The sequence below is a fragment of the Taudactylus pleione genome, unplaced genomic scaffold, assembly GCF_031769625.1.
Source record: "Taudactylus pleione unplaced genomic scaffold, aTauple2 ptg000690l, whole genome shotgun sequence".
NCBI classification, from domain to species: domain Eukaryota; kingdom Metazoa; phylum Chordata; class Amphibia; order Anura; family Myobatrachidae; genus Taudactylus; species Taudactylus pleione.
Window position 1 is genome coordinate 875855 of NW_028285092.1, and position 15146 is coordinate 891000.

The 15146-nt window shown below is 43.8% G+C and overlaps 1 protein-coding gene across 8 annotated transcripts in view; it reads right to left on the reverse strand.

Moving 5' to 3' along the window:
• Positions 1–15146, reverse strand: part of TNRC18 (trinucleotide repeat containing 18) — a 416103-nt gene that overhangs the window by 255714 nt on the left and 145243 nt on the right. For all 8 annotated transcript variants that reach the window (XM_088456240.1, XM_088456241.1, XM_088456243.1 and 5 more), the window contains exons 6-7: positions 13278–13480; positions 1454–1600 (exon numbers count right to left, since the gene is read on the reverse strand). In XM_088456240.1, the coding sequence (XP_088312366.1) occupies positions 1454–1600; positions 13278–13480 (350 nt within the window). The remainder of the gene's footprint in view (positions 1–1453; positions 1601–13277; positions 13481–15146) is intronic.

Below are 15146 nucleotides of genomic sequence, written 5' to 3' on the forward strand. Positions count from 1 at the left end.
GAAAATAGTGATCAGTCCACCTGACTGCTGATCTCTGCACAGGCAGAGATCAGCCAAATAGTGCTTTGAGGGGAACCAAGTTCCTCTCCTCGCACTTTTCCCCTCCGATGCATGTGTTCCTTGTGGTAGGGTCTTGTTCCCGCAACCCCCAGTGAGCTTTCGGCTCTGGTAGAGCCGGAAGCTCAACGCTGACATCACTCGTGATGTCAGTGGGGCCTCCCCCAAACGACAGGCGTTCCTTTGGGAACGCCTCCGTTTGGCCAGCCACCCTCCTGCCCACCTCCAAAACGGGGCAAGCTGTCAATCACAATCGACAGCTGTCCCGCTTTGGTGCGAAACCCGTCGCTGGCCGGGTCTCGCGCATGCGCACGCCGGAGCCAGCGTGCACATGCGCAGTGGGGGACCATCGACCCGCTTGCGAGTGTTGTGCACTCGCGAGCGGGCCTGAATCAGGCCCTGAGAGCAATGTGTGGCATAATGTGAACCGAGGGCCTGATTCAGACCCGCTCGCGAGCGCATAGAGCTCGCAAGCGCGTCGATGGTGGCCCACTGTGCACGCGAGGCGCGCGCAAGCCCCGTAGCGAGTGAGAAGGAATGCCTGTCGATTTGTGGGCGGCCCTACTGACATCACTCGTGATGTCAGTAGTGGACTTCCTGCTCTATTAGAGCAGGAACTCCACTCAGCATTGCGAATGCTGAGACCCTACCCTAGGGTCTCCTCGCACTGCCGATGGTCGTGATAATCGCTACCATCGCCAGGCCGCTCGCACAAGCAGTGGGTGCGAGCGGCCTGGAGGCGGAAATTAAAAACGCCCTGATTCAGAGCGAGAGCTCGCAAAAAGCGAGAGCCTCTAAATCAGGCCCTGAGAGCAATGTGTGGCATAATGTGTACTTGGAGCACTGTGTAACATAATGTGAAATAGGGCACTACTCTGGGGCATAAAATGAAAAAGGGCGTTAATGAACAGCATTGGGGTCCCACAAAGTTCTAGTTCTGTTACGCTCCTGTTTGCTCCGAAGACTATATTCTCCTACATTGCATGTATGGCAGTGGATTTGCCTATAAGAGTCATCCATGTCCTGAAAAAGTAATTTGTCTTTTTTAAAAATTAAAAATACATTTCTTAAAATTTAGTTTTAACTAGGGATGTGCAGGCTCGGATAGGTTCGAGTTTGCACGTGGAGTTCGGATTTTTCCCTCCAAAAAAACGGAACTCAGAACGAGGCAAAACGTCATCTTACATGGACGAACATCATCATTCCTGGTCTTTTGTCCAGGAATGATGATGTTCGTCCATGTAAGATGACGTTTTGCCTCGTTCTGAGTTCCGTTTTTTTGGAGGGAAAAATCCGAACTCCACGTGCAAACTCGAACCTATCCGAGCCTGCACATCCCTAGTTTTAACACACAAAAGGTATCAACAATCAAACATTTCCTTTTCCTTGTACATACCAAAATGGGATAAATGTTCAGCTGGGATCACCACAATTTGGCCATTTTGAGGATCTCTTGCAAAACCATAAGCAGATGGAAAAGAGGCAGATACCCCTTGAGGTATTGCTGGGTTCATTGCCTGATGAAAGGTGGGGTGGGACAAACCTGAAAAGTCAAAAAGCATACATGTGTAAATTCATTGTATTAAATATAAAACCATGCTGCAATCAGGTTGATAATGGCCAACCTACATGAACAATCTTAGCTCCTCTGTATGGTCAAAACCCACCTAATTTCAGAGAAAAGTGTGCCAATACAAAAAGTTAATACATAATATGTGTATCAGAAGGGTTGAGTGCGGGAGGCTCGGGATCCTGGTGGTCAGAATCCCGACAGGGTTAGGATACCAACACCTGTCAGTAGGTATCCTAACCCTACCCCAAACTCTCCCTCCTCGCACCCTAAACCTAAGTTTTCCTCCCGTAGCCTAAACCTAACCGTCTCCCCTAGTGCCTAACCCTAACCTCAACTCTCCCCCTAATCTCACTACTTATCAACGGGATCCAGCATTCTGAGCGCTGGGATTATGACTACATTCCATATCAGAATGCTATATCTAAATGCTGGATATTGGAACAGAGAAAAAAATCTCAACCAGTGGATTTAAGGTCGTTGAAATTTATACACTTCACTTACTGTTTACTTCTATTGTGCATTATTCATTTGGTATTTCATTTACTTCAATATTAAAAAATGTAAACATTCCCTGTCTTATATGCTACAAGTAACAACAATGAATCACTAGAAGCATGAATCAACATAACCATTGTCTAAAGGTGCCTACACACTTAGCGATATTTTACACGATTTGCCCGATTCCGACGCATCGTGACAATAAATCGTGTAAAATATGCCCAAATCGTGAGTGTCCACTCTCGATCACGATGCCAATGCACGTCCCCGCAAGTCGTTTATCGCATCTTCAGATCTGCCGTGCTGTAGGGCAGATCTGACAATCTCAGTCACGATGCACTAGAATAGTTAGGAGGCACGATAGATCGTTTGTCACATTGGACAGTTTTTAATACTAAATCGTGCCCACGACTGCCGTGGAGCTGCTGGGGAGAGTTCAAGGGGAAATCGGACACAATGTCAGATCGTGAGCACATCGCCAAGTGTGTAGGCACCTTCTGCAAATTGTACACATTTATAAACACAATGAGAAACTGAAAAAATATTATTAAAAGGAGACCAATAGCAAATACAAATGTAGTACTTACACAATATGATCAGAACTGTGTAGATAGCCCTTCTAGTTAGGGCATTTGGCCATTTCAACCACACTCACTTCTGACAGGTGATTACAATGAAGCATACAGTCATGTAATATCCTTAGCGAAAACATCAGTAGTTGAAAGAGTCGTACTGAAGAACTCAATAACTTTTAATGTGGCACTGTCATACGATGCCACCTTTCCAACAAGTCATTTCTTCAAATGTCTGCCATACTAAATTCCATGGTAAACTGTAAGTGCGGTTATTGTGAAGTGAATATATATAGGAGCAACAACAGCTCAGCACAGAGCAGGACCACCAAACACTAGAGCACTTAGGGTTGTAGTCAATTAGATTCGCACCCACAATACTTTTTTGCATGCCGGAATTTTCGCCTACATCGCGTATATTAGCTGCGGAAACTTATCGTGCCCTCCCCCCCGCTATTCGCCGTCTTCAATTCCTAAACACGCGAAAACGCAAACCAGGTGAAAAGTACTGTCAGAATTGGGGAAATCAGCCTGACACCCCCTAAAAGATGCACTAACACTGGGGATCAATGTACTGGCCCCCGAATAGCCCTAATAAAGCTATTTGGGGTACTTAAGGTGTGTCAATTTCTTCTAATTAGCGTCTTTGCACTAGTGGTGAAGAATAGCATTAAGCATTTTTTTTTTTTTTTAAATAAGTAGTCCTCTCAAATTTGAGGTACTTGAAAATGGGTGAATAATTGAAACTGCCTCAGCAAGAAATGTGATCAACAGAACTCCAAAGAAATCCAACATGAGTTTCCATGGCTGAAAAGCATTTCATGCTCACATGCATACACCCAACTCTAAATGGATTAAAAATAATGGTCTGGGGCTGTTTCTCATGAAATGGAAATGACAGTTTAAGGAACTGTGGGCTCGATTCAGACCCGCTCGCTAAATGCGTTCGCACGCAGTGAAAGTATGCAAATCCGCGATCGCACGGCAGGGCAATAGCACGCCCACTATGTCTTAGCGTGCGATCGCTGTGTGTATGCAGACACCCACCAGCCTGTCTTAAGATGCCCACTTTCCCACGTCATGTCCAGGAAGTGTATGCAACCATAGGTAACATAGAGTACCATCGGAAGCGATCGCAGCACTTGTGGCTGAACTACTGCAAGCGATTCACTATGGCGCTGAGTCTTAATTATGCACGCCTCTTAAACTGCTTTAAGACACTCAGGCACGCCTGCGTTCGCACCACCACTCTCCCGTTTCCATCGACCAACCCCTGTTATCACCCACAAACGGCATGTTCTGTCACTCATTCTAGCAAGCTGTCTATGCGCAGCGACCGAACGCTTCCCGATCGCCTGGACTAGTTTGCGTTTGCATGTGCAGATTGCAAACATCGTCTGGCTGTGTGAACGTAGCCTTGCGAGCGGGTCTGAATCGGGCCCTGTGTGCATATGACTTTATTCCAACAGTTTGGAGAAGGCATGTTTCAACATGAATTTGCCTCTGTGTACAAAGCAAGGTCCATTGAAAAAATGGTTTGCTTGATCTTATACATAAAATGCATTGGTCTGTTTGTCTGTCTGTCTATGCATTATGAGACCCCTGCACTGATTGGGATGAAACCTGGCCAGGTTTAATGGGGTTAGGGTCCTCTCATTGGTGTACGCTGGGCAGAACTAGGACCCGGGGAGCCTGTTCTGGGCCTTCCATTGGATGGATTTTGATGAAGAATTCAGAGGGGTGGCAATTGATCTGGGATACCTAATGGAGTGGTTGGGGTCCTGGTCGGACCTCCACGGAGGAGTGCGCCAGGCAGAACTTTCCTCACGGCTGTGTTGGAAGAGCTGCTAAGCTGCTAATTATTTTTAAAATGTTGACAGTTACATCCAACTCATTGATAACTTAACTTGCAATGCCGGGTTCTTCAGCTAGTTTATTATAACAGCCTGTTATAGTGGCAAAAGTGCAACTACCTACCTATTAGTGCCCATGGTTTTGGAATGAGATGTTCAACAAGCAGATTTGGGTATTATGAAGGTTAAAAGTAAATGGAGAGGACTTCCGGTGGGCGGGGCATCTGGTATGGCCGCATTTTAGCATCTCTCCCAGTGAAGGCTTCTAGGACCTATATCCATCCTTTGCTACAGTACTATTTTTTAGGTTTTATCAACACCAAAGGATGGTCTAAGTGTGGTGGCTCTTTTGGAAGCCTTTATTTGGGGGTAAGAGTACTTTTCCACCGGACTCTGGCCATTGATTGTCGTGGCCTGCATGAACGCCATTCATTTGGTGCGATCTTGCGATAACCCCGAGGAGGGAGGCTAAAGCCTCGATCACCTACTTACCCGACAATTCACCCTCTCCGTAGTGGTTTCTGGGGCTGTGACCCACCCTGTCCCCTGCGGTGCCTGCTGGACTGTCGAGACGGGAGCCTGAGTGGATCGTCGCCTGTCATCCGCACCAACCGCCTTCACTGTCTCCCGCTGTTTAATGGCCGGGGGTTTAGGAGGTCTGCTACCCTTACTCTAAGTCCTGGGAAATGCGGTCACTCTGCCGGCTGCCTTCCCCATCGGTTCTGCCCCTTCCCTCTGGCCGACGTCACCTAACCCTCCTGGCTGTGCTGCATCCTCTGCCAGCTGTGTCCCATCTGCCTCTGTTCCTCGGGTCCTTCCTTGCCAGTCTTCGGTGGAAGTCGCGGTGGCTGAGCCTTCTGCACTCTCCTGGGTGACGTGCCAGCGCTGGTTATCTGCTCCAGTGGTCCTGGTTTCGGGTTGCCGCTGGGATTCCCTGACGTCATCCTCTGCTCCTCCGTGGCTATTCTCATCTGACGCTCTGACTCCCGATGGACCCTTGCATCATCTGGAGCAGTGGTCCATGTTGTTCGTGTCTGCGGCTGCCGGTGACCACCTGCTGATCCCCAGGACTTTGGGCTCCTTTGCTGGGTAACTGCATCGCTCCTCTGTCTGGTGCTGAGTGTGACATCTATGTGGCTGCTGTGACCGCATCTGTCCTGCTGGTCTCCTATCGCCGAATCCTTTTTCAATACATGCAATATGATTTCCGGCTTTTCTAATACATTCACTATGGATTTCCCGCTTTTTCAATACATTTACTATGATTTCCGGCTTTTGTAATACACTTACTATAGATTTCCGGCTTTTTCAATACATGTAATATGATTTCCGGCTCTTCTAATATACTTACTATACATTTCCGGCTTTTTCAATACATTTACTATGGATTTCCGGCTTTTTCAATACATTTACTATGATTTCCGGTTTTTGTAATACAGTTACTATAGATTTCCGGCTTTTTAAATACATGTAATATGATTGCCGGCTTTTCTAATACACTTACTATAGATTTCCGGCTTTTTCAATACATGTAATATAATTTCCGGCTTTTGTAATACATTTACTATGGATTTCTGCCTTTTTCAATACATGTAATATGATTTCCAGCTTTTGTAATACATTTACTATGGATTTCCGGCTTTTTCAATATATGTAATATGATTTCCGGCTTTTCTAATACATTTACTATAGATTTCCGGCTTTATCAATACATTTACTATGATTTCCGGAATTTCTAATACATTTACTATGATTTCTGGCTTTTCTAATACATTTACTATGGATTTCCGGCTTTTTCAATACATTTACTATGATTTCTGGCTTTTCTAATACATTTACTATGGATTTCCGGCTTTTTCAATACATGTAATATGATTTCCGGATTTTGTAATGCATTTACTATGGATTTCCGGCTTTTTCAATATACTATGATTTCCGGCTTTTTCAATACACTTTACATTGTTTCCGGCTTTTTCAATGCAGTCACTATGTTTCCGGCTTTTACCCACACCCTCTTTTGCACCTTATCCCACATTCCTTGTGTTTCTCTTCCTTACCCCAATATTAGTCCTGCTATTTCCTCTACTGTTTCTCTCCTATTTCTTCCCTTGTCTTCTTAACAGGAATACTCACTCCCTCCCTTGGTGGTCGGCAGACTTTACCTATCCTGGATATTGCTAATTAGTCTGTCAGAGACGGAGGCTTGTAATCCGGTTTATTGTGGAGTCTGGCTCCGAAATAAACCCTAATTAAGAACCAATCTAATATATATATATATATATATATATATATATATATATATATATAATTATATATATATATATATATATATATTATTATCCTTTATTTATATGGCGCCACAAGTGTTCCGCAGCGTCTTACAAAGTACATAAACAAATAATTTGACAACTGACTTACAGTACAAAATAGGACAAGGATATGGATAATATACATTGCTACATTAGTGACCATAACACCTAGATATGCAACAGAACGTAAGAAACCCAGTGTTAGGTGCCCTGGTGGGGGGTAAGAAATAGGTGAAAGTAAGGAGAAGCACTAGAGGGTAGAGGCCCTGCTCGTAAGAGCTTACATTCTACATACTCTCTATATACATTGTTTTTGTAATATTCATCTTTTCCATACTCATATCCACACCAGGATACTAATTAATACCCCCACCTGGTGGTATTAGAGGATAATGGTCTCATTGATATGCACCATTTTTCACTTGTAAAACGTATTAGTCCTATATCCTATAATTGTGTACCTAATGGCACTTGCCTCTGGTGTATTCATGTGAAACGGAATGGGTATGTTTGACCGCCAGACGTCAGCCCGGCTGTTCAAATCCCGACGCCGGCAGCCCGATGCACAAGATCCCAACAGTGGAGGTAAGTTAAGTATTCCTAATCCTCCTTTAGGGGTGCCTAACCTCCCCCCTTAGTGCCTAACCTTAACCTCCCCCCTTAGTGCCTAACCCTTCCTCGTAAGTGCCTAAACCTAACTCCCCCCTCCACGCACCCTAAATCTAACCCTCCCGGGAGGGTTGCCTAACACTAACCTCCCACCCTAGTGCCTAAACCTAACCCCCCCTTCCCCTAGCCTAACCCTCCCCAGGGGGATGCCTAACCCTAAGTCCCCCCCGGGGTGCCCTAAACCTAACCCCCTCATCCCTGGCTACATACATACTAACCCCCGGCGTTGGACGATCGGTCCGGCATCCTGTTGGGGTCCCGGCGTCGGGATTAACATAGGCGTCAGCATTTCAACGCCTATGTTAGATCCCTTGCCGGGATTTTGCTGTCAGTATTGAGAACGGCATGCATGCGTCCGCCGGTCTCATAACTGCATACCATGTGAAACAACCCGTCATCACACCATTGTGATATTACTCTGCCATCTGGTGTCCACATTGTGTAATTGTTACATTTTCTGTGCTAAGTAACTTTGTGAACAGCTCCATTTACATTTATTGCTCTAGCTACAGTTTACACCTGAAGTAAATCTGGTAAAACATAGACTGGGTGAAATTTGACTATTTGATAGTATATGTTTTATTCTGTAAGGTAACTTTACTGTTTAACAAAAGTCACAACCCTGACACTCAGAGAGAGAATTGTTTGATTGTTTACTTTCTCTAGTCCCAGACAATATATTGCTATCCTAATATTGCTTATTATTTTATGTGACTACACAATTGATTGGGAAGGCACCAGTTGTAAGTGCAGTGCAACATTTTTAAGTTAATTGACAAATTGGTTTAATCTCACCTATTATTCTATAATGTAAAGGTCATCCAAAATTTTCCGTAGCTTCAATTCATTATTAGTTCAGTTGTATAATTACAAACCTGTCATAGAAAAACAGTGGTAGCTGATTATCTGTTTACTACCAAGTGCTGCAATCTGCACTCTTTTTGGCCCAGTAGAACGTGATATGGACAAATACTGTACGTCCATAAGAATTCTTCCAATAAAGCATCCCAAGCAACTGTCAATACAAGAATGAACCGTTCTCATCAGGGAAATCTAATCCCCCACCCTCCCCTCCTGGAGATGACTAAGTGTCTAGCCCCGCTCCCGAAGACACTCATATTAGGCATCCTTCGATAAAAGAAATGGTACAAGAAATTTCAAAATTTATTATGCCTCAAATAGAAAAAATTTAGAAAAAGCTTGAGAATCTACAAACATCATTTGATACTGCATTAACTAAAATTGAGGCCAATTCGACTAGACTTAATTCCTTAGAGCAGAGGTTTAGTGACTTGGAGGATCAGGTTCATACACGCCAAGACTCATCTGGGACACTGACAACCTCGGTTCAGGCCATGCAGGCCAAAATCGTTGATCTTGAAAAAAGACACAGGAGGAATAACCTCCGATTCATTGGAATCTCGGAGTCGATACGAGATTCCCAACTCTCTGAATTTCTCATCAACTCTGTTATAGGAGCGCTTGATATCTCATATGACTTACTGCTCCCCCATTACATTTCAGTGTAACATATGTGTATTCATTGTTTGTGACCTTATACCTTTTTTTATTGGTTGGCGTGTTTTATTTGATTTTGTGAGCTATATAGTGCTACTTCACACTTGTCTATAAAAATTATAATAAGGTTCAGCGACCTTGATCTCCATTTACTTTTAACCTTTATTCATTTCCTATCCTGTTCTGGGCAGGATTTAATGTAGATCGGGCTGCTAGTGGACCATTGCGCCTTGACCCACCCTATACTCTTGTTTGTTTAGATTTGGGTGTGGTTTGAGTGTTCACATAGGGAATGGGTATGTAATGCCGGCTGTCGGGATGCCTGCTGTCAGAATACCTACAGCGGCATCCCGATGGTTGGTATCCCGACAGGGGTAGGGTAAGCATACTTACCCTCCCCCCTTACCCCCTAACCCTCCCTTCTTGTAGCCTAAACGTGCCCACACACATACCGACTTGCTCCCAATCAGCCGATGTACACGATTTCCCCTGAACTCTCCCCAGTCACGATTTGGAGTTAAAAATGTCCAATCTGACTTAAGATCTATCTTGCAGCCAGTGCATTGTATCCCAGATTGGCTAATCTGCCCTACAGCACGGCAGATCTGAAGATGCGAGGTACGACGAGCGGGGACAAGCATCGGCATCGTGATCAAGAGTAGAAACTCACGAATTGGCCATTTTTTACATGATGTGTCGCCACGATTCGTCAAAATCGGCCTAATTCGATGAAATGTCGGTATGTGTGTGGGCACCTTTACCCTAACAATCCCTACCCCGCACCCTAACCCTCCCCGTTAGTGCCTAAATATAACCTCCCCTTCATGCCTAAACCTAACCCTCCCCCCTAGGGGTGCCTAACCCTAACCTTCCCCCCTAGGGGAGCCTAACCCTTAACTCCCCCTCAAAAAAACCTAACACTAACCCCGCTAGCTCCCTAAACCTTATCCCCCTCCGGCTAACGCTAAGGACGCCCTGGACTTACCTTGTTCGGGCTGGCGTCCTTCGGCATTCCAACGTCGGGATTGAGATAGGCGTCAGTATTTTGACGCCTATCTTAAGTCCCTTGTCGGGTTTCCTTGTCGGTATTGAGACCGGCAGCCCCGTTTTGCAATGTAGTACATGTATTTATTTGACAAACAACAAAAAGTACAACCCATGACATTAATTAGTTTTAACTTTCTAAACTGCTTTATGTTAGTTTATCTATTTCTATTAGGACCACTTTGAGTGGCCATTTTCTATCTCATCTATTATGGTTGCCATTACTTTCTAAGGTCTGCATGTATTAGAATTATATTGACAATGCATTTTGTTAAGTTGGTAATAAAGGTATTTTCTACAATAGTTAGGGGAACACAATGAGTCTTGAAAAGGAGTTTGTACCCTGCAGTACATGTCCATGAATGTTTTTAGAGAATGGCCAACTGTAACTTAACCTTTTAGGTCAAATAGGACATTAAGAGGCCTACATTACAAATGTTTGTCTGTGCCTAGCACCTTACATGGGTTAGTTGGTAGAGCAACCACTTACCAAAAATGTGTAAGGGGAATAGCTTGGTAAGCAGAAAGTATAGCATATAAAGGGGGGAATTCTATTAGCTGTGGTAAATTATCCAATTAGCCCCGCAGCCAGGAGTCATCGGGACGGGGAAAAAAATTCCTGATAGCTCGATGGTTAACGGGTGCCGCAACCCTATTAACGTACGAATCCGTGAACTTTACGTGGATTCTGAGCGCGATTCAGTTTAGGGCGGAATTGCAAAGCTGCACGCAAGCAGCTTTGCAATTCCGTCCTTGCAATTATGATAATACAGCAGGAGGCATTAACGCCTCCTGCATGCATTACTTATCTGAGCTACGTTGTACAACACAGCATCAGATAATCTGAGAGAACATAAGCCGACTAAGTGACCCATGGCGTCACGCAAGCCGGCCGCCACAGATGAGAGAAAGAGGCCAGAATATCTCCGTCAGCTGACTGAGACCCTGGCCTCTTCCCTCCCCTCCAATTGTGGCGACGCACCTCAGTTTAGAGAAACAGAGGCCATCGCCGCCCCCTCCCCCCTTATAAACGGCAACAGACTGTCAATCACTTACTGCTGTCGCTCTGCGTGCAGTACAGGTCAGGCGCCTGTGCAGATTCCCGAACATCTGGAATCTGCATTCAGCAGTGCACTAGCGTGCACTACTGAATCAGGCCCCCTGTACGTTAACACAGTAGTTTAATGGGCATTAAAAAGGCTATCTGGCGAATTCCGGATGTATTTACACCCCTTGCATTGCAATATGGTTTGTTCAGGTCTGAATCAGGCCCTATAGTCCAAGGTCAAGAGTAAAAGTCTGAAGTATAACAAAAATTACTGTTAATCAACAAGAGAAAAACAACTAAGTGTCACTCATGGAAATTTATAACGACAATGCTGCTAACAAGAGGAGGTACAGTATGTACATTTTTAAGTTATATTACAACTGTAATATATACAGTCAGGTCCATAAATATTGGGACATTGACAGAATTTTCAGATTTTGGCCTCTATTCTCCACCACAATGGCTTTGAAATGAAACAAACAAGATGTGCTTTAACTGCAGACTTTCAGATTTAATTTGAGGGTAATTACATCCAAATCAGTTGAACAGTGTAGGAATTACAACGGTTTCTATATGTGCCTCTCACTTTTTAAGGGGCCAAAAGTAATGGGACTATCAACTCAAAAGCTATTCCATGGACAGGTGTGGGCTATTCCCTCATTATTTCATTATCAATTAAGCAGGTAAAAGGTCTGGAGTTGATTCTAGGTGTGACATTTGCATTTGGAATCAGTTGCTGTCAACTCTCAATATGAGATTAAAAGAGCCGTCACTATCAGTGAAGCAAGCCATCATTAGGCTGAAAAATGAAAACAAACCCATCAGAGAGATAGCAAAAACATTAGGTGTGGCCAAATCAACTGTTTGGAACATTCTTAAAAAGAAAGAACGCACCGGAGAGCTCAGCAACACCAAAAGACCCGGAAGACCACGGAAACAACTGTGGTGGATGACAAAAGAATTATTTCCCTGGTGAAGAAAAACCCCTTCACAACAGTTGGCCAAATCAAGAACGCTCTCCAGGAGGTAGATGTATATGTGTCAAAGTCAACAATTAAGAGAAGACTTCACAAGAGTGAATATAGAGGGTTCACCACAAGATGTAAACCATTGGTGAGCCACAAAAACAGGAAGAGTTTTTGTGGCTCACCAGATTAGAGTTTGCCAAACAACATCTAAAAAAGCCATTACAGTTCTGGAACAACATCCTATTGACAGATGAGACAAAGATCAACTTGTACCAGAATGATTGGAAGAGAAGGAAATGAACTGCTCATGATCCAAAACATACCACCTCATCAGTGAAGCATGGTGGTGGTAGTGTCATGGCGTGGGCATGTATGGCTGCCAATGGAACTGGTTCCCTTGTATTTATTGATGATGTGACTGCTGACAAAAGCAGCAGAATGAATTCTGAAGTGTTTCGGGCAATATTATATGCTCATATTCAGTCAAATGCTTCAGAACTCATTGGACAGCGCTTCACAGTGCAGATGGACAATGATCGAAGCATACTGCAAAAGCAACCAAAGAGTTTTTTAAGGCTAAAAAGTGGAATGTTATGCAATGGCCAAGTCAATCCCCTGACCTGAATCCGATTGCGCATGCATTTCACTTGATGAAGACAAAACTGAAGGGAAAATGCCCCAAGAACAAGCAGGAACTGAAGACATTTGCAGTAGAGGCCTGGCAGAGCATCACCAGGGATGAAACCCAGTGTCTGGTGATGTCTATGCGTTCCAGACTTCAGGCTGTAATTGCCTGCAAAGGATTTGCAACAAAGTATTAAAAAGTGAAAATTAGATTTAGGATTGTTTAGTTTGTCCCATTACTTTTGGCCCCTTAAAAAGTGGGAGGCACATATAGAAACCATTGTAATTCCTACACCGTTCACCTGATTTGGATGTAATTACCCTGAAATGAAATTTGAAAGTCTGCAGTTAAATCACATCTTGTTTGTTTCATTTCAAAGCCATTGTGGTGGTGAATAGAGGACAAAATATGAAAATTCTGTCAATGTCCCAGTATTTATGGACCTGACTGTATTTATAAATATTACAAGATTAACTTGTATTTGGTGTCAAACTATGTACTCTCTGTAGATTTTTATTACACATGTAATTATCCACAGCTTACCATGTGGGTGGTCAGCATGCCACATGCAGGGCATCACTCCAGTGGGTACCCAAGAATTCATCAAGTGTGAGTTGGAATCAGTTGCCCATGGTCCTGAAGCTGACAGTGAAGTTCCGCCTGTCACCATCAAATTAGAGCTCAACCCAATACCAGCACATCCAGATGAATGGATCTGAGAAATGTCAGGCAAGTCTTTGTTTTCTCTGGAATATACCAAATAAGTCATCAAACAATCTTGCTGCTGTTGGAGTGGAGAATACTTGTTCAAATATGAGCAAAATGTATATAATGTTATAAACATAATAACAGGTATTCTATATTTTAAAATTCAAGATCTACAACTTGTAGATACTGTAGTAGACATACATGCAAAAAATATGCTCAAATTATTATTTAGAGTTGAATTTCCCCATTTGTGTATGTGTAAAGACTCATCTGCACAATTGTGTTTCCACATTGGTATTACAGGTTTTAAGATACTTAAATCTAGTGTCTGAAGTAAAGATGTGACACTCATCAACTCTAAAACTTGCACCCGTCTTATGTACAGATGTGTCCACATACATCTTACTTCCTTGCGCATTAAACAGCCCTTCTAGTCCGCGCCATGCAATGGCGTCACTCGGTAGCGCCGAGCGTCTTTACATACGACGTTTTACCTTCAAATGCATAGTATTTGCAAAGCGAATAGGACGTACAAACAGCTCCTGCTGATTAATATGATATGCAGCATGCCTGTATTCTGTGTGCGTCTGCGGGTGTATCTGCATGTGAAACGCTATGCAACAGTGTCACAGTCGCTGACATTGTAACGTAGTATTTCGCATGCAAATACACCCGCAGTCGCACACAGAATACAGGCATGCTGCATATCGTTTTAATCAGCAGATGTTGTGCATCCTATTTGCATTGCTTTGCGAATAAGATGCATTTTAAGGTAAAAAGTCACATGAAAAGACGCTCGGTGCTACCGAGTCACACAGAACTCACACGTTATGTTTATGTGCATTTGAGATATCAGTCACCGGCAGGTCGCTGCAACAAGTGTACAGGCGGTTGGTGGGTCGCCTGTACACACAGCCAGACGTGCATATATATCTGCAGGATATATCTGCATTGGCTGTGCTGCAGGGCAGATGAGATATGTCTATGAACAACGTCGTTCACAGAAATATTGTCTGTACACACCTGCCGATGCACTACAGATATGTATTCTAATGAACGGGCGATATATGTCAGTGTATACCCAGCATAACTATAGATACAAGATGCGTGTATACACAATACGTTAAATTTGTACCAAGATGTATCTTTAAGTTTTGTAAATGCATGCACAATTAGGCAATAGGCTTGAAAATAAAATAACAGGAATGCAGTCGTCTAGCCTATCCCAGCAAGATTTAAAGATAATAAATTGCAATTGATGTACTCAAGTTGGATGTACTTAGTAGTCGTATTGCACTTGAACACATACTGGGGAACCTCAAATGATAAAGCAAGCATCTGGAAACACTTATATGTTTAAGTCAGTATTGTGGACTGTGGTCGGAGACCCGTCCACGAGGCTAAAATGGCCACCGCGGCACTGAAGGGGTTAACCTTCGTGCTGGAGCTCCATTTTTGAAGGACAAATCCATCGTTGAGGCGCCAATTCTAAATGTTTGACCAGTGCTAGGCACTGTTTTTTTATTAAAAAATATATATAATTGTATGTTGTTAGGCACCACAGCACTGGATCAGCCCGGCAGCTGTGGCGAGTTAAGCCCTGGTGCGCTGCATCAGGGGACTGTACATGACGTAGTCCTGGGCTGCAGGGCTACATATAGACTCCTGGGGATCGGGAACTATACACTGGGACACTGAGAAAGC